General features: G+C 41.7%; 2 protein-coding genes across 4 annotated transcripts in view; one reads left to right on the forward strand and one right to left on the reverse strand.

The window, feature by feature from the left end:
- Window positions 1–23: 23 nt before the first annotated feature.
- ndufab1b (NADH:ubiquinone oxidoreductase subunit AB1b) lies at window positions 24–2,353 on the forward strand. Its single transcript, XM_008415728.3, has 5 exons — window positions 24–245; window positions 1,323–1,442; window positions 1,574–1,661; window positions 1,858–1,959; window positions 2,039–2,353. Exons 1-4 carry the CDS (start codon window positions 75–77, stop codon window positions 1,947–1,949), a joined length of 471 nt encoding a protein of 156 aa, XP_008413950.1. The 5' UTR covers window positions 24–74; the 3' UTR covers window positions 1,950–1,959; window positions 2,039–2,353.
- A 272-nt stretch (window positions 2,354–2,625) lies between these two features.
- LOC103468582 (trinucleotide repeat containing adaptor 6A) overlaps window positions 2,626–19,013 on the reverse strand; it is a 35,816-nt gene continuing 19,428 nt past the window's right edge. For 2 of the 3 annotated variants that reach the window (XM_008415729.3, XM_081609820.1), the window contains 20 exons: window positions 18,369–18,838; window positions 18,121–18,252; window positions 17,626–17,778; window positions 15,437–15,625; window positions 15,186–15,346; window positions 14,996–15,070; window positions 14,089–14,253; window positions 13,447–13,590; window positions 13,083–13,202; window positions 11,868–12,002; window positions 11,679–11,756; window positions 11,448–11,589; window positions 10,695–10,844; window positions 10,428–10,598; window positions 10,203–10,343; window positions 9,616–9,723; window positions 9,257–9,487; window positions 9,071–9,141; window positions 8,831–8,970; window positions 2,626–8,395 (listed from right to left, as the gene is read on the reverse strand). In XM_008415729.3, coding sequence (XP_008413951.2) covers window positions 8,047–8,395; window positions 8,831–8,970; window positions 9,071–9,141; window positions 9,257–9,487; window positions 9,616–9,723; window positions 10,203–10,343; window positions 10,428–10,598; window positions 10,695–10,844; window positions 11,448–11,589; window positions 11,679–11,756; window positions 11,868–12,002; window positions 13,083–13,202; window positions 13,447–13,590; window positions 14,089–14,253; window positions 14,996–15,070; window positions 15,186–15,346; window positions 15,437–15,625; window positions 17,626–17,778; window positions 18,121–18,252; window positions 18,369–18,838 — 3,325 coding nt within the window. In that variant the 3' untranslated portion in view covers window positions 2,626–8,046. The remainder of the gene's footprint in view (window positions 8,396–8,830; window positions 8,971–9,070; window positions 9,142–9,256; window positions 9,488–9,615; window positions 9,724–10,202; window positions 10,344–10,427; window positions 10,599–10,694; window positions 10,845–11,447; window positions 11,590–11,678; window positions 11,757–11,867; window positions 12,003–13,082; window positions 13,203–13,446; window positions 13,591–14,088; window positions 14,254–14,995; window positions 15,071–15,185; window positions 15,347–15,436; window positions 15,626–17,625; window positions 17,779–18,120; window positions 18,253–18,368; window positions 18,839–19,013) is intronic. The other variant, XM_081609819.1, reaches the window with a different exon arrangement.

Below are 19,013 nucleotides of genomic sequence, written 5' to 3' on the forward strand. Positions count from 1 at the left end.
CGCGCATGCGCAGATTGGAGCCCTTGACCTGGAGTCTTCCAACTTGCCTCCGATTCAGCAGGTTCTCCTACAACATGGCGGCCCGTGTCCTGCAACAGTGTGTCCGCTCGCTTGGCCGGCCCTCATTGAGGCTTTGCCCAGTCAACCTCGCGCTCAGAGCGGCTGTCGCCCCGGCAGTCACCGTCCACCGACCATTCTCCTTCGCTGCAGACAGCCGGAGGACGCGGTGGCTGGGACAGAGCAGGGTGAGTTGCTGCTAGCGCGGCGCAGAGCTGCGGCCTAGCTGTGTGACCTACCCGATGTCTTTCAAAGCTCACAGGCTAATAGAGTCTGCTGCAGGTTTACTGGGATGCGTGACTTTTGTTTTAGCTGGCGGACTAATTTTTCAACACGATTGTGTGGCCACATTGATGAAGGAATGCTATTACGACACAACTGCTGAGTTTTGTGGCTTGTTAGCACATAAAGCTAGCTGTTAGCCAAATTTACTGGCATGTGTTTGTACTTGTGTTGAGTAAGTCTGCACCCCAGACACACATGAAATTAAATGCTTCTAACAGTGAATAATAACCACTCTCTAAAGGCATGTTTTTATACACTTAGAAGATTGCGAAGGAATGGCAGAAAGCTTCAATTTACACAACAACAAAGACATCACTATGGATTTGTTATTGAAAACTCGAGTCTTCAGGGTTAATTACTAAATATGTACATGTTTAATTTACTACTTTTTACAGGTGAAGACGAGTAAAAATGTAACCGGTCTAAATTAAAAGATTTATCACTTTTCCTCTCCGACTTATATAACTCATCCTCTCCTCTCTGCACTGTAGTTAACATTTATTCCTAGTTTATAACAATTTCTTCAAGAATTAAATCATAAAGTACAAGTACACCAAATACATACTGTTACGAGCTTGTTTATTTTTATCTCATATCTTTTTACTATGGATTTTTTACTATTGTGTGTCTTTAATAAAGATATGATCATCTTCTCATAGTAGAAATTAGCATTACAAAACAATTCATTTGCTGAAATACCTTCTTGAATGAACCATGGAAATGCTTGAACGTGTCACTTCGTACATTCCTGTGCATTTCGCTGATTGTGGAATTAGCCTAACTTGAGTCGTCTTCTGTCAGTAATGACTTCCCCACTGAAAAATGTTACCCGATTGTAAAAAGATTGGATTTTTTGGGTTCCCCAAGTGTCTGTTATCAGGATTTTGCTGAAAAAAATCAGTGGATCTTTAGTTTCTTTAACAGTGGAGAGAAATATGTTGATCTGAACTTTCCTGTCTCTTTCTCCTTGCCTTGCTTAGATCTCATCAGTGGGGTTGCTGTGCCGACAGTATGGCGACCTGCCCCCCCTCACCCTAGAAACCATCAAAGACCGCGTCTTGTATGTACTGAAACTCTACGACAAGATCAACCCAGAAAAGGTGAGTCGTTGCAAAGCAAGACACAAAAAAAAAAGGTTCCTATTGGATCTTTAGGACGTCTATATTTTCTTGAGTCAGCATGACTTATTTAAAATGCAATGAAGTCACTAAATAATTGTTTTATTCTCCAGCTTCAGGTAACCTCCCATTTCATGAAAGATTTGGGATTGGACAGCTTGGACCAGGTGGAGATCATAATGGCCATGGAAGACGAGTTTGGTGAGAGCCGGTTGGTTAGTTATCCAGGTTGAGAAGCAAAGAAGTAGAGATTGCCATGCAGAAATCAGTGGCTTATCTTATAGCATAAGATGCTGTTGTGCTAAAATAATAATAAAAAAAAAAAGGGTCATGTTTTGGATTTCAGTTTTTTCCGGCTCATCGTTTATTGGACCTTCCTATTCCGTTTCTGCTGCAGGCTTTGAGATCCCAGATGCCGAAGCGGAGAAGCTCATGACTCCTGAGGAGATTGTACAGTACATTGCAGACAAGAAGGATGTTTATGAATAATAGTTCAAAGGCAAGTGCTTCCACTCTGCTCTCAGCTTCTCCGGAGTGTACACCTTCATTTGATTTTTCACATCACTTTCTACTTCCAGAAGGTGCCCACCCCATGGGAAGTACTTACGAAGCAGATCGGCGCCACTTTTTTTTTTTTTTTTCCACTTCAACATCCCCGCCCTCATCAAGCTCTTCGGTCCATCGTCGCAACGTCTGCAATCGCCTGCCGTGTCTTGTGTTTCACTGTATTTAAAACGAACATGTGCTCGGGAGCTCGGATGTCAAGAAGCTGTATTAAATGAGGATCCATCACAGCTCTGAGTTTTATTTTACTTCAGGTTCCAGCCTGTCAAATTGATGTATAATTTTCTCATGAATAGATCAATAAAGGCAGGATTGTTTGGTTCTGTAAACGCGGCTCCGGTCTCATTTCATTCGAAGCATACGAATACAGATGAGATTTCTTTGTTACAAGAATTAAGTTTTGTATTAAACAGCCAGTACAGATTTCTCAGTTTCCGTCAATGAAAGGACAGAAAAGCAAAGCACTTTAGAGGAAAAATGGAGTAATTTATAAAATGGGATAGAATAGACTACTTATGCTTCTTACCTGGAAAACACTGAACATAAAATACCAAGGACTTTCCAGGTTGTGGAGAAAATAAAGACGCGGCGAGCTGGAGCGTTTTGTCACTGTTAGTCTTTTATTGAGGGTTGTACTCAAGTTATACAGCTTTCTATGCCGGCTGCAGGAGCCAGAGGGTTACAAACAGTAATCAGTATACGAGTACAGCCAACAGAAGACCTACTAACTACTACTCTACACCTTAATACAGATTCTCTAAGAACACTAAAATCCAGAAAATTAAAAGGAAAAAAAAAATACAGAACAAACCAAGCAACAACAAAAAAAAAAAGGATAAAAAGATTAAATGAACCCAAACGTATATAGACATCAGAGGAGACATTCATTATTAGAGCACACTGGAGTTGGTTTTCTATACCATGTAATATCAGGCGACTTCATTTTTTTTTTTTTATGTTTTGTCAATTTATACCCATACAAATAAAGATTGTCCTTCAAAAAGTGCAGATTCCACTGAAGTTAAGATAAAATCCTTTGAGCCGAGGAAGACATTTGGAGAAAAAGCAAAAGGTACTTCCTGTTCTGTTTGTTGGATGATTACAGACACTGTACGTTTATATTCTTATATATATATATTATTTATAGTTTCAACAGTCTCCCCAAAGCAATGTGCATAATAGGTTTAAAGGTGATCCAACTACACACTGGATTGATAGAATCTCTATAAAAAACATTGTAGTCGTGTAAAATTTGCAGTTTCACCGGCCAAGCTGGGAAAATAAATGGACTTTGCAAATCTTAACCTATCCTCTCCTGCTACAACTGGCCCTGTTAGGTAATAAAGGTTCATCAGGTTGTTTTGTGTTTTTTTTTTTGTTGCTTTTTTTTTTTTTTTTAAAGATTATTAGAAGCAGTACAATTCAAAGATGGCACATGTTTGAGGAACGTTATTGGGAATCCCATCTCAGCTGCGTTTCTACAAAGGGATTTTTTAAATATATATATATAATTTAGAGAACAGAAAACCCAAGGTGGACATGGAAGCCTGGGTTCAACACTCCACTGCATAGTCTCTCTGAGCAACACCCAACCCCGAGAAAGAAAAGGGGAAAAAAAATAAAATAAAATAAATCCCACCCGCCCCCGACCCACATCTTTGTGCTGGTTAGACTAAAGCTTTTCAGGGTTTGTACATGTGTGGTTATACTAAGTGTAAAACAAAAGACAGCAGATTCTCACAGTTTTTGTTTTTCTTTAAAAAAAAAATAAAAAATAGCCTTAGCACTTTTGATCGACCGTAAGAGCCGTTGGGTGTGTGTTATGATATAATATAGCATTTTAGTCACAGGATAGTTAGAAAAAAAAAACACAAGTCACATTATTTGTACTTAAATTTTTTTTTTTTAAAGTAGTAGAGTATCACCCTCCCTCCTCTCCTACCAATCTCTTTCCTTCTTTCCTCCCCTCGTCTGGCCCTGTCGTCAGGCTGCTTGGCAGCTTTTTGGGGATTGTACATTGCTCATGGTGGTTTTCCTCATGTCATCTTTTTGCAAATGTATTTTTTTTTTTCTTCAAGCATTTAACATTGTCCAGCTTTTTAAATACACATATGCACACATACAGCTTTAAAAAGAAAAATAAAGAAATTCAATCCCTTTCCTTCCCTAACAACCCTCCCTCGTCGATTTGGCATAAGTTCACTCTCTCACACACACACACACACACACACACACACACACACGTGCATCTTCACACACACCAACAGTAGATTGAACAGAAAGATAGCACAATTCTGCTGGGAACAAAAAAAAAAACATTATTACTGAGAGGCGTTTTACAGACGTTGCTTGTCCCTTCTCTAACAGCGCTAGCGATGCCACCTCCGGGGCTGCTCAGAGCTCAGTTATCGTCCCACTAACGTTTAAGGTAAGGATACTAAAGTAGGACAAGACCACTCTTAGATCAGCGCAGGAAAATGCACATTGCTAAAAACGAAAAAAAAAAAAGCAACCCCCTAAATAAATCAGAATGAACAAAGTCCTTTTAAACGAGCAGAAAGAGAATATGGACAGATTGGGGTCGACTTGCTCCATACTCTCGACAGTTTTTTTTTTCTCTTTTGGATCTTCTCCCCTGTAACTGAGCTTAGGGTTTGGATGCGGGAGAGTCGATTCAAGATAAGCCAGCAAGGAAGCGAGTGGAACCCTGTGTGTCCCTGAAAACGAGCCTTATAGGTCACATCCTCTTGCCTGAGTCACAAAGGGGCTAAAAAAAGAAAAAAACCTATTTTCAGTCATGAGTATCTCCCGCCATGATCGCCAGGCATGGTCAGACCGCCCCCCTGCTCCCCTAACAACAAACCACGAGCAGCAGCTGCATTTCCTGCTCTGTCCCATGCGGTGGAGATATGGTTGAAGATGCTGAATGGGTCAAATCGGAGCTCTGCTGAGCCTTTTTTTTTTATAACCGTTTTCACTACAATCCGAGGCGAGGAAAAAACAAAAACAAACAAAAAAAACTAAGCACCGTCGACTTTAGCCGCAGCTCACGCCACACAATAGTTACCCTGTCGCTAAGCTAAATCCTCGCCCCGCCCGTATGACCCCGACCCGACTCCGGTGTTTCCTCCAATCCGCCCGAGTGCAAAATCCAAGGCTCCTCAGTTCATTCTGTCAACTTAACTAAAAAAAAAAACAACCTAAAAACACAGTTCAGATGTTCCATTTGATAACTTCAAGACAAAAACACAAGATATATATTTATAGTTTAAGCAAAGAGATGTGGAATTAAGTAAACTAATCTTTTTTTATATGATTGAATTATTTGGTAGAGAGCATTCAATACTGGCACACACCACTGTCAAGTCTGGCTAATACTCGAGGTTTATTCACTACATACGCCTTAAAGTCGTTTATTGTATATATTCACGGTGAAACTAAAAAAAAAAAAACAACAAAAAAACAACTGAAGCCAAAAAAGCTTGTAGTACTTCTGAAATAAAAACTCTATATTGGTGTTGGGGGGATGTTAATGTGTGCACGCCAACACACATGCATAACAGGCTGAACACGGGAAGAGAAAAGTAAAAATAACACGTGAAAAGAAAATTAAGGTCCATGGCTTCGCTAATGCTGATCTCTCGTCCAACGTGCTCTGAAGCTTTCGCCTTGTCACGCTAAAAATTGTGCATCATAGTAACTCAACAATCACTGGTATATAGGTAAATTTAATGTTCACGCAAGCATTTCTTTTGAAATCAACAGTTACATTCACACCGTTCTCTCGCTTTCTCTCTCTCTCGCACACAAATTCATGATGTCAGAAACTTCAGATGAGTACCCCACCCTTCCCAGACCCGAAGGATGGGAAGAGAAAACCAACCAACCAAAAAAAAAAAAGAAAAAAAAGAAAGAAAATAAAAACAGTACAACAATACAATCATATTCTATTTGTAAACAGGTAGAAGCCACTTGACTTGTTGCATCTTCGGACACATTTAGGATCAAGGCAATGAAATGTGGACGACTTTTGCACTGTTAAAATATCTTCAACCAAAAAAAAAATTTTTTTTTAAATGTTTTTCTTCGTTTTTTGTTGTTATATACCTTTTTAAAACACATTTGTGGCAATGATTATAAGCAACGAAACAAAAAAAAAAAAATAGCATGTAGTCGTACTTAATGAAACATTTCAAAAAATTTTTTTTGAGAGACAGGGAACAAAAACAAAAAGAAAAACCTCTCGGCAGGCCTTGTGAATACGAGAGGCTACAGTATGCATAGATACAGATTTTGCCTTTTCTCTTGGTTTTTTTTTTCTCTTATTATTATTATAAGTGACGAGACATTTTACACTCACATTAAAAACAGTCCCCAAAGTTTCTACAACAATGGAGTGGAGGAGGAGGAGAGAGAGAGGGATGGAGAGAGAGAGGGAGCGCTGGGATGATTTACAGTCCCTTCTCCGTCCTTCCCACTGTCTTTACCGGGAACGCTCCTCCTCCCGCAAAAAAAGACAGCATATTGAAAGCAGTGTGTGAGCTTCTCCAGCTTTAAAGCAGTTATTTGGCAGAGGAAAAAAATTATAAGGAAAAAAAAAGACCTTTACATAGTTTTCAGTGCTAGATGTTGGATTTTCCTTTCCTACAAGGAGTAGTAGTAGTTTTTATTTTATTTTTTTTGTTTTTAAATTCAACTACAAGGGGCGAGGGGGAAACTGGCTTGATTTCCTGAGAACCATTGCTGGTTATTTAGCAGACAAGAAGAGGAATAGTTTAAATAACCAACGCCATGGCCAAGAAAAAAAAAAAAAGAAAAGAAAAAAAACACTGATCCGAATTCCCAGAGTTACAACGCATCGTCTTCATCCTCAAGAGTTTTTTGTTTTTTTTCTTTTTAATAATTTTTATATATACTTTTTTTAAGCTTTTAAATTTTTTTTTTTTTTAGTTTATCTTCTCTTTAAAATGAAGAATGGACACACGTTCTGCCTCCTAAGTCTTGTAAACAAGAGGTTGCAGTGTGGCACCTCCAAAAAACATTGAAAGCCTATTCTGAAAGTGCTGTTCCCTCCCCGCCCCGCTAGGGGGCGACCGGGAGGGCTTGCTAGATAGGCCCCGCCCACTTTCTTAGAGCGGGAGAGGCTTGCTAGTCCCAGCTGCGGCTACAGTCCTTTGCACTGCAGAGCTCAACTTTCTTTAGTTTTAAAACAAAAATTGGTGCAATACTTTTATAAATGTCACTTATTCTTTTCATGTTGTTTTCTTTCCATCACCAGATAATCATTCTAAGTCAGGCTTTATTCTTGAACTTATCTGTTGATCTTGAACTCCACAACAACGCAGTAAGGTAGGCGTGCCAAGGCAGAGAGGAGCGCACATATACTCATTCACAATGCAATCACATACACACAAAGTACTCCGCGCACACGTACGATAAGGACCTCAATGAGTAAACAGCTACACTGGAAAAAACTGGCTGCTCCCTCTATATTGCAGATTATATATACTGAGAAAAAAACCACATTCAGTGCAAAGTTAAAAAAGCTCATACTCCAACATTGTCAGCAAACAAAACGCAAAAAAAAAAAAAAGAAAATGTTGAAAATAAAAGAATTGGAATTCAAATAAACATGACGAATGAAACAAAATATATAATAATAATAATAATAATAATAATAATAATAATGAACTTGACTGAAGCTTTTTTTCGGTCTGAAAGAGCACTACCTGGAAGCAAATATCCATCCGTTCACATTATAGAATTGGCCTGCATGATTCAAGTATTCCGACTGATATGTTTTTGGGCTAAAACAAAGTGGACATATGTGCAGAAAGAGAAACGTAACTTGTATTCCACAGGGGGAGACACCCCGGCCCCCCATTTTGTTGAATATCTTGTAAGTGAGAAAGAGTCCCAACTAGTGCGGCTGCGTTTAGAACTACTCTTTTCTTTCCGTTTTCTTCAGCTGATTATTGACTATTCTCTACTGACCCGTCTCCCGGCCCCCCCGTCTGGCGCTTCACATGGAGTCCCCGCTGCCCGTCAGATGGTCCACCGGGAGGAAGGAGCTGATTGGAGAGGAGCTGCTGATCCGCCCCTGCTCAGCGGCGCTGGGGTTCCCCCACAGGCTACTGGAGTAGTTGGGCCCGCCCCACAGAGAGGATCTGTGCAGGTCGCCGCTGTTCCACTGGCTGGGTTCAGAGGCGCGGCTGGGGAAGGGGTGAGACTGATCCATTCGGCTTTGAGAGGAGCCGATGGCCTGCCAGCCAGAGGAGGGCGTGGCCAGTGACTGCCCTTGTGCAAAGAAGCGGCTGATTTCCTCCTCGGTGGCGAACTCAGCCAGTATAGTAGTGTTCCCCAAAACACACCTGCAGGGACACAAAGACAAGTTCGTGTTTGCCCCACAAAATGTTTTGTAATTTATTACAAAACTTTGCAGTTTGAATATCAAGCACATTTTTACTTCAGATAATAAGGGGCTTAAATACAAAAGCTCACAAAACTTCACATTTATTTATACGTATAAAAGAAAAACAAAAAAAGTTTCTTCATACTTTTAAGTTGTGTAGGTCTGTCATATTAAATCTCAATGCAGTAAATTCAAATTTGTGGTTGAAAATGGCAAATTGTAATAAATAAAAGCTTAAGGGAATAAATATTTAGCGTTGCAACAGCATTTGGACCTCGAAACAACTGGCTAAAGTAAGCTGATGGAAAGAAATGAGTTCGCGAATGACATGAAAAGTTGTATGATTGACGGTCTATAAAAAGTCTGTTGGTGGAAGTAAATAGTTCATTCTTACATGTGCAGGCTCTTCTGGGCCTTGGCGGCTTCATCCTTTGAGCTGTAGCAAACCACGGCGTTACCATGTGGCAGGTTGAGGTGGAATGTGATCAGAGGGCCATGCTGCATGCACAGAGTCCTCAATGTAGAGCCGTCAATCTGGGAACCCAAAAGGAGCACGTAAGCCAAAACATGGAGCACTTGGATAGCAATAAAACATTTAGTTTGTGCTGTGATTTATTTAAACTACTTTGAGTACCTGAGGTGTGAGATTTTTCAGAACGAGCCATTGGGTTCTCCCTGAGCTGCTGCTGTCACCCCAACTGGAGCCTGATTAAAAAACAAAACACAATCATATATACATAAAATAAAATAAAAAAACAGATAAAAACATCTCACTCTGTCTCCCAAAAGTAAAATTACAGAAACACTCATGCTGTCTCACCGGGCGTGTATCTGGACTCGGAGGAGCTCCAGCCCCCCAGCCTCAGGGCAGAGCCGTCCCAGCCGGAGGAGGCGGGGCTGGGCTTCTGGCTGGTGAGGCCAGGCGGTGGTCTGGAGGGGGCTGCTACCGGCAGCGGCTTAGGAGACAGGGGGACCTTCCAAAGCTCATGGGCTAAAGAGGAGTTGGACACAGAACCGCCGCCAGGAGACCACTTTGACTCACTGGGTCTAGCTGCAAGGGGGGGACAGAGTTTGATTTTATTTAGGAAATGTAAAACTGTGGATCCATGGAGAGAGTACATTTACAGAAAGACGGGTTGATTTAGAGCCACGGCGTGATTCCCGAGTGTAAAAACTTACCTGAAGTGCTTTGTGCTGTACTGGTGAGGGAACCGCTGTGGCTGGAGGCACGAATGGATGACCAGGCACTGTTAGAAGGCATCGTGGTGTTCAGTGATGAGGATGGCCCTGGGAAACCATAGCAACAGCGTTATTTCTACTGCGTTGTCTCCTATTTAAAGGAGTGCAAAGATTGGAGTTTCTGGTGAGTCACCAATCTTTAACAAAAAACCTGATTTGCCAATTCCGATTTTGGTGGATGCCTTTTATTTTTTTCTAGAAAGTCGCTAGATTGGCAACAGTGGGATGACTTTTGTTAACCGCGTAGGTGCAGACGTGACCTGGTGGGCGAGTCAGTCAGTCCTCTCTCACAGCAGAGAAAAAAGGAGATATTGGCTCATTTTCAGACCTATGCAGCGGCAGACGAGGTCAGTTTCTCAAGTATCGGTCGATCTCCGATCTCTCAAGGTTAAGAAAATAGGGGCCAATTTATTGGTTGACTTGACTCCTCCGAGTTCCCTTATTTACAAAACTTGGACTCACATCTTCACATTTGAAGCGAGGAAGTATGACGGGGCAGCATTTTAAAGACATTTTGTGTGGCCTACCATTGTTCCTGTCCCTGAGGAGTTCTGTGTCGCGGACGGTGTTGATTGAAAGGTTGTTGATGACACTACCAGGGGTCACGTACGGGTCAGTCTCAGGGTCGATGTTGGGGTAACCTTTCCAAGGTTCCCCGGGCCGGAACTCTGCAGATAGTTGTCCGCAATTATTAGCTGTGATTCCAAAGAAACAATTTAAAAAGGCGTTTCCTAGGCTGACGGGGCGTCTACCTGGGGGCCAGGTGACAGTATTTCCATGGGGAGGAGGGGAGTTGGCACGGGGTGGCCAGCCATCCCCCACAGAGCCCATTGATTGACCAGGAGGACTCAGGGGAGACGGGCCGGGAGACAGGAAATCATAGAAAGGAGAGTCGTCCAGACGGAGTCCAGACGACATAGCACCTGTAGGATGAAACCTCAGGCTTAAGAGACGCAAACAAGTCGACAAGCAGACAGCGTTTTTTTAATCTGCTGTTACTAAATGGGCTTAAGGAGTACCAGGTTTGCTGTTCTGCTCCAGGGGGTCAGCAGCCCAAAGTTTCTTCAGTCTGGACTGGGGCAGCTCTTTGTAGTTCACAGCTCCTCCGCCACTGCTGCTTCCACCCCCAACACCCATGTCCAGGGTTACATTCTGGTTAGAATTCAAGCCTGATGGCAAGAGACAGAGGCAGAGGTCAGGAACAGTGAGAGTACCAGCAGCTTGATGAAAAGCATTTACGCCATTTAAACTTCTTCACTTTTTTTTACGGAACAACCACAAACCTCATTGCTGAACTGAGAAACGTGGAATGAATTAGTTTCAGTCGATCCGAGTCGAATCTTTGCAGAACTGAGTCTTTTGGAATATTTTTGCCCACTTCTCTTTGCTAAAACAAGGTTTCCCTCCACCTGCTCAGCAAGGTGGTAGTCCACCAGCGGCCCAAAGTGCAGCAACTATAAATCTAGCTTAATCCGTCTAAAACCCCATCTAACATAAATGACGCTTCACCTGCTGGGAGGCCCGCCAGGCTTATGGTACACTAGTAGAATCCTGCTAATAAAGCTCAAGCTCAGTCAGATGAGATTAAGTTTACGTAGTATCTGAACATCAGTTTTCATATCTCGTTGCCAACAACAGGTAAGATTTCTTATCGCTTCCTTTCCTTCTTCACCCATACTTTAGTAAATCGTGAATAAAATTACGAAAACCCCATTTGTAATCTGAGAAACTGCGTCTGGAGACTTAAGACGACTGACTAGGAGTCGACATACCAAAGGAGAAGTTGCCGAAGGAGCCGATGGAGGAACTGTCCTTCTGAAGGTCTGGGGTGTTTTGGGACAAGTAATTGTCGGGGTACGGTTTGAGTTGCCGTGGAGGCTGCATCATTGATGGAGACGAACCAATGGGACGTGTCTGTGGAGAGGAGGAGGAAGGAAGCAACTTCAAGCAACATTTTACCTATATCTGGTGGAAGTTGGCTTGAAATTAGGAAACCAACTCACCTGTTCAGTCTGACGACCTACGGGCATGGCCCTCTGGCTTTGAACCTTTTGCTGCTGCTGATGCTGAAAGAGAAGACGCTGCAGACAGACGACAGAGTCAAAACACAGAACGAGAATCACGCCGACCCTTTTAATGACAGTTCTCGCATTTTAACTAAGCCGGGTCTGTGCAAACCTCCACTTTCATACCTGTAACTGGCTGAGCTGGTTGAGCTGGGAGAGTTGGTTGAGCTGGGAGAGTTGGTTGAGCACAGCCACCTGCTGACCAAACAGAGGGTTCAATCCACCGTTAGCTCCTGGGTACTTCAGCAGAGAGGGAGGGACCTGGACCAACAGAGACAGATGCAGGTTTAAGTTGAGATCTGCCGTCTTTGAAAGATGAAATGAAGAAGAACACCAGGATGTTCTTCCTCAAAGTGAAGCGCCACCTCGCTTGTGACTCCATTTGCTGAATTAAGCTCCGACTTATTTGAGATGCAATTTAAGTAAACAAAGCAAGTAGTTCTTCAGCTTTTGCAATGTTGTCTTGACCATATCAACAAATATATTTAGATGGAAATTAGCTACAATAAAATGGTATAATCTGGAGTGCATTTTGGAGAAAGAAAAATAAACATGAAGTCTGGTGAATAAAGGTAATTTTTCATACTGCAACTGTTAATTTAACGATACATTTAGAATGTACATACTGAGCAAAGTTTTGTCACAAAACTCCAATAATAATAAATAAACAAGTAAATAAATTATAATGAACACCATCAATATAAATATATACAATGAAGATGAATGGGAGCTTATTAGTCTTATGCCAACAGCAGGAGAAAATGAAAATTTGTTCTCAATCAACCCACCAAAAATAAAGGAAAAACTAAGAGGACAAAAATAACATTGATCATTTTCAGTTTTTATACTTGAATCTGGACTTGATTTGACTGTTTGAAACACTTTTTGATACTGCGATCAGAATGAGCCGAATATTTAAAGCTGTAATCTATGGTCTCGGCTCATTAAAACAAAATTTGTGATTCTTATGTTGGCATAAAAATTTTTTTTTGTTTCTCCCACAAAACTGTAAAAATGTCAGGTTTTCCATCTTGAACCAAATATTTTCCATCAAATTAGTGGGAATTTTGGAGTCGCATTTTTCTAATTTCTTGTAGATATTTCAAGCATTAGCCAAAAGACACAGAAGATTTATACAAAACCTTCATGCAATTCCAAAATTCAACAAGTTTGTTCCGTTTTGTTGTTCATTTTCCAAAAATAAAAAATTAGAAAAGTAAACATTTCTGGCAGATTTCAAAAGAGTCCAAGAGTTTCAAAAAACGAAAACAAATTGTTTAAAAACAGTTGCTGAATGCCACATGATTATAATATAATTACTGCATTGCTAGTTTGTTCTACCTGAGAGGGCAGGATGGTCGGAGGCACTTGGTTGCGAAGATTGGGTTGAGTTGGGGGTTGGGACTGGGGGCCTCCTCGGCCCTGTGCTACGCTGCTGCCACCCAACATGGGATTTACATTCTGAGGAAAAAGAAAGAAAAAAATAAACCATTTTACATGAAGTTATTTAAACAACTAAGATGTAACAAGAGAAACAACCAATCACATGCTTTTTAACAGTTTATGGTCTAAGATTTAATAAATGTCAGGAATGTGTTGGAAAATAAGCCACAACGCCAGCCATGATATGTGCAGAACAAACAAATCTGAAAGCTCAAAATAATAAAAAATCAACAACAACCACTCGTCATCCTTCCACACTCACCTGCGGAGCGGCCCCAGAACTAGAGTGGGAAGGGGAGGGCCCGGAGTTGAAACAGGGGATAGGCTGAGCAGAATTGCTAGGGGAAAGGCTCATGCTTTGATTGGAGGAGAGCTCATCAGAAGCAGGGCTATCATAAGCAGAAAGCTGCAGAAACAAAGGCCCGGCGCGCACGGCACATGGACGGCAAGCACAGAGGGACAGGAAGCACGTCAGCAGCCAAATAGGCACAGAGAGGGAAGGGAAGAAAAGAGAAAGTAATTAATTTTGCATAACGAGGAAGGTGAAAAGAGAAAATTCTGGGTGCAAGAGAAAAGTGCAGCGAAGCAAAAACAGGTTTAAGATCGAGTCGAAGCACGATAGAAAAACGGACCTGAAAATTTAAACTAAAAAGAAAAGCATGAACCTCGCGGCAATCTGGTCAAACGTCTTATGAGAGGCAATTGATCAAGTCAAATACATGAAAAAAAATTACAAGTAATGCTGCACAGCAACTGAGAAGAGTTAATTAAAAAAACAAAAAAAAACAGTGCAGACATGCAGCTTGTCAGAACAACCACTGAGGGGCAGAAGAGAGCAAAGAAAGCAACAGCTAACCAGACGTTCCTCCCCTCTAAAGGCTTCATAGCTGAAGCTGCTGCGTACCTTGTCAAAGTAAGGACGATCTACGACAGAGTCCTTGTGATACTGGTGTCGAGAGACTGGGTTCTTCCCCATGACGCCGTTGTAGTCCCCCATGCTGCTCATGTCCATACGTTTGTCCGTACCCATGCCTGATCCTGGCTTCATGGACTCGTCAGGAGAGTCCCTCTGCAAAGGCAAGAAGATCTAGATTTACTGACATTGAGGAATATGATCAGGAATTTATGCACAGAAAGCATTTGGCAGGCAGAAAAACTTAACAGAAATAAACAACAAAAGCAAGTTTTGTTTCTACAAGTTGCATCTCCTATTGAAAATATCACTGGAAATCTTTGTATCCCCCCCCCCCATTTCCTACATTAAAAAAGTTGAGCCTCTCCACTCTGCTTCCAGGCTCAGACCTCGACTTCCAAATGAAGTGCAAAGTTTAAATTTAATCTAAAAAGATGAAATTAAAAGAATCCTTTCTCTTTAGCGACAGGTAACTTCTGACATTGCCCCTGGTCAAGGAATGCAGCAGCTGCTGCAGATGCGCGTCTGTAGCTCTTAAAGGAATAAAATCTACAAACTCCTAAGTTGGCGTTTCCTTCACATTCCCATCAAGACTGAATAAGTTTGTGCAACTTATTCTACCAGTTTTTCTTTCCACAAAACTTTCCATTTATATGTTGAAAATGCAGCAAACAACTAGTTTCATTCTGTGCAGCCTATGACATCTCTGGACTGTGTATTTGTGTATATATATCGAATTACTGAAATCAATTACATTTTTTAAAGTTCTTCAAAATATACCTGTATTTTAAGCATGTTTTTCCACTCACCTCCTCAGTGTCTGAGTTGTACTAACGATGTGAGATTATTGAAACAATCAAACAAAAACTGAATTTGGGCAGAACAGGATGAAGCTTACAGAGAAAGACATGCTGTTGAACTGGGCGATAAAAGGTTTCCAAGGGTCATCCTGCTTGTTGACTGGTTTGTTCATCTGAAACACAGATTTAAAAAAGAAAGAGAGACTCTTAGTTTGTCAACAAAGAAAGGGAGGGAAATGAAAGCATTTCTGCCTTTTTTAATATAATTGTGTGTTTAATTGGACAGACCTTGTTGGGGCCTTTTTGCTTGTAGTTCCACGTGTTCTGGTCATGAGACCGACTGTCCTGTTGGTTGTTGCTCCACATCCCAATCTCCACCTCCTCCTCCTGGTCCCAGCTGTTGCTCATGGACACGTCCTCACTACCCCACGTCTCCATAGGCTTGGGACCTGCAGATATTAAGGAAAGATGTTAAAAGACAAAAGACAAAAGCAGGTGGTGCAGTACGTATGTGAGGTGAAAACCTGCCGTCCACCTACCAGGCTTGTGCTGATTGCCCCATCCTGACCCAGATTCTCTGACATCCTTGTTGGGTTCGTCCCAGCCAGCGCTGGTGTCCATGGGCTTCCCCCAGGCAGATGTCCCGTTGTCCACCGTCACAGGTGGACCAGCTGAAGGTTCCCCCCATGAGGAAGACTCCTTCTGCTGAGAGTAGGGCTCCCCCCAGCCTGCAGAAGTGGAGGACACCATATGAGCCGCTGTGTAATTTCTGAAGTGTCCTCTTCAGTAGCTGAGACATTGTTGGCATTCGGAAGCATTTTTCTTTTCTTAAAAACACAGGGAGCCTCTGCAATCAGTCAAACCTCTGGTGTTTAGACAGCTCTTTTAGTCTGCTTTGACTAAGGAAGGGTTACGCCAATGCCAGCTTGATTAAGCAAGTGTTTATTTAGGTGTTTAGCCTTTATATAGTGAGAAACATGTTCAGAAGGCTCTTGTTACATCTGACCCCTCAGACCTGCAGCTTTCCCCTTCTGCAGGAGGAGTTTGGGGGGAATGCCAGGGATAGCTTCTTATAAAAATAGGACTGACCACAGGGTAGCCAGAGGTTTCAAAGGTCCTCCGGTAAATGTGCATACAGTTGTAAACTTGCATAAAAGGGCAAATATCGATGGACACTAGAGGTGGGTATCGTTTCGTTTATCGTGATACATTTCGTCACGATACATCCAATTAATGTTTATAAAATCAAAAAAATGTCTGGCTCATCGGCAATGTGACATGCATATTGTGTTGAGATATAATATGCACGCCTTGTAGCACAATATTAAAAATTAAAGAAGCGTTCAATTCATTACAAAATAACTCAATTTAACAGCAGTCAGAATTAGAGGTGGCTGTCACATTCGAGTCCATTTAAATCAGAGTTTCAGCAGGTGTCACGAACTGCAAGACCTTTGACACCATTGTGAATTTAATTTAAGACCCATTATCTCCAAAAACATGTACAGACTTCGTCCAGTCAACAGCTGATAAATGTGCACTTTCCAATGATGGACACAAAAAAAAGCTAGCTAGCAAGAGTAGGTTAGCAGTGAGTCACAGGACGTAATGAAGATGTCTGCATGCAAATAAGACTTTTGCCTGACAGAAAAATTCCACAAGAAAAAAAAGAAACATTTTTTTTATTATTATTAATGTAGGACTTTTTAGGTACATTAACTTAAGACTTTTTAAGGATGAGCAGTAAACAGTCCTGCCCATGTATTCTACCCATCTTGTAGATTTTTAGTAACTTTAAACATCCCCGCATCATGAGGCTGTTAGCATCTATCATTTTATTTCTAAAAATCTGAATTGTTTTTCACCTCAAACATTGTGATGCTCTACTCCCTATCATGAAAAAATATCTTAATGTTTATGAAAAATATGACAAATGCGACTATGAATATGTGCAAAACACTGAGGTTGTTGTAGTTGGTTCACTGCACAAGGACATCTGAATGGGTTTAACACCCTATTTGTGCATTTCTCTTTCTCAGGCCCTTTCTGCAGAATAGCTGCCTTGCACTGAAAACATTCCCATTACTAACGCAGAAGACCTCCTCCTTGGCCATTCATGTTCTCTCTTGCTCTTTTCTACTTCAACTCAACAAAAGTGTATCTGCAGAATTGGTGGGTGAACAAAAAAACAAAAGAAAGGAAGAAGAGGTGAATGAGAAAAAAAAAAAAAAAAGATGCTCTTAGCATTCCAGAGGGATGACTCAACCAGCTTTGGAAAAAGCTCTGAGCGCAGACAACACAGTAGGAGGACTGAGAAAGGTTTCTACTGGCTCAGTTTTTACCCATGCAGCTCTGAAAACCAATGCATGCGTCATTTGTGAGCATCTGCACAAATAACACATTTTAAATCAGAATACAACTGCTCACCTAATGTGATATATTTACCTAAAAGTTGAAACTTGCATGCATGATCTGCTTTGAGATTACTTCATGAGATTTAAGAATATGTCCAAGTTTCTTAACTTACATATACTAGGTAAGGTAGTATAACTTTTTTTTTTATTATTTCATGTAAAAACAGAAATATCTGTGATGTTTTGGATTTATCCGTTTACTCTCTAATGAAATGTCAGCCTGTCAAGAGTTTTCCTCTATTATATAAACAGACATTTAAATACACAGTGAAAAAGGCCATTTGTATTCGCGCGTTAATATGTTTGCAACCTACTTGAAGTGGAGGTTTTGTCCTGGTTGACGTGCTGCACAGGCGGCATTGAGCTGTGTGCTGGGTGGGGTTTATTCTGAGAGGGCGGGGCCATGGGCTCCGGGTCCGACTGAGTGGTCCTGCTCCACATGTTGACAGCGCCTCCGCTGTATTTACCTGTGAAAAGTTTGCAACATTCTTAAAAATAGCATGTTTTTATTTTTCAGGCACAGATATGCAAGGACATTTTGGATATTTTTTTTTCTCAATGAGCCTACTCAGCTGCATAATTCTTTGAATAGAAATATGCTACTTTGTGCAGTATTTTCTTAAGGTGTAATCATGATCTAACATATAGTGCAAATCTGACAGCTTCATTTGTCTGTCACTTTGCAATAAAAAAAGATTTACATAATACTCTTAAGTGCTCAGTTGTTAGTTGCCTTTAATGGTTTAATGTATAGAATATTTTTTTAAATCAGTCTTTTTAAAGAGATTAGTATTTGAATTGGTCGTTACCAGGATCTCCCCACGCTGCAGTTCCGTCATCGATCTCCATTCTTCGACGGATGGACTCCGGAGAAGGTTCCTCCCACCCGGTTGCAACGTTCTCCTTCTGGCCTACAGCAGGCATTGGGCCACCAAGCCAGCCTGAAATAACAAAACCATGGCATTAGCTCAATTATTCCTCTCAAAACGTTCCAGTGTAAACGCATTTAGTTCAGCTATGATCAATTCTAGCAATGATAAACCCCTCTGATCCCTACCTGTGGGTTTGCTGGAACCCTGGTTGCCCCTGGACATGCTGGATTCAGGACCTTTACTCCATTCGTTAGAAGGTTTAGTGTTGGCTTCCCCCCAGTTCTGAGCTCCATGGTTGTTCTTCCCCGGCTCACCCCAGCCTTGGCTGCTACTTTGAGGGTTGGGCTTGTGGACCGGGTCTCCCCAGTTGGAGCCGGGGTTTGGAGTGCTCTGGTCAGGAGTATTCGATCCTCCGCTGCCTACCCAGGTGCTGCTGCTGCTGGTGGTCCGGCTTGGGTCGCTCCAACATCCGGAGCCGGAGCGGTCGCTGTCGCTGTCCCAGCCCACTGAGCTGGCACCCTTCTGAGGTTCCCCCCAGTGGTTGCTGGCTCCTGTTCTGGTGCCGTCGCCACCGCTGCCCCATCCCTCGCTACCGTTTCCACTGTTGGACCCCCAGCCCTGCTGCATTTTGGGTGTATTAGTCCATGTCATTGACCTAAATGGGGGGTGAAAGGTTGGTAAATAGTAAATGCACACTGAAAAACAAAAAATATAACATTGTTATTGATAAGCATGGTTGAGAGAACATTCAGAGGGAAAAGGTGATTACTAATATAAAGGAATAGCAAGATTTAAATGTTTTATTAAAAAGAAAAAGTAGTAACAATTGC

The sequence above is a fragment of the Poecilia reticulata genome, chromosome 8 (genome assembly GCF_904066995.2).
Source record: "Poecilia reticulata chromosome 8, P_reticulata-male-v2, whole genome shotgun sequence".
NCBI classification, from domain to species: domain Eukaryota; kingdom Metazoa; phylum Chordata; class Actinopteri; order Cyprinodontiformes; family Poeciliidae; genus Poecilia; species Poecilia reticulata.

Excerpts from the sequence above, each read along its gene's own strand:
- ndufab1b (XM_008415728.3), top strand. The coding sequence starts at position 75 with ATGGCGGCCCGTGTCCTGCAACAGTGTGTCCGCTCGCTTGGCCGGCCC. Across the intron at positions 246-1,322 it reads GGTGGCTGGGACAGAGCAGG|ATCTCATCAGTGGGGTTGCT; the intron begins GTGAGTTGCTGC and ends TGCCTTGCTTAG. Across the intron at positions 1,443-1,573 it reads ACAAGATCAACCCAGAAAAG|CTTCAGGTAACCTCCCATTT; the intron begins GTGAGTCGTTGC and ends TTTATTCTCCAG.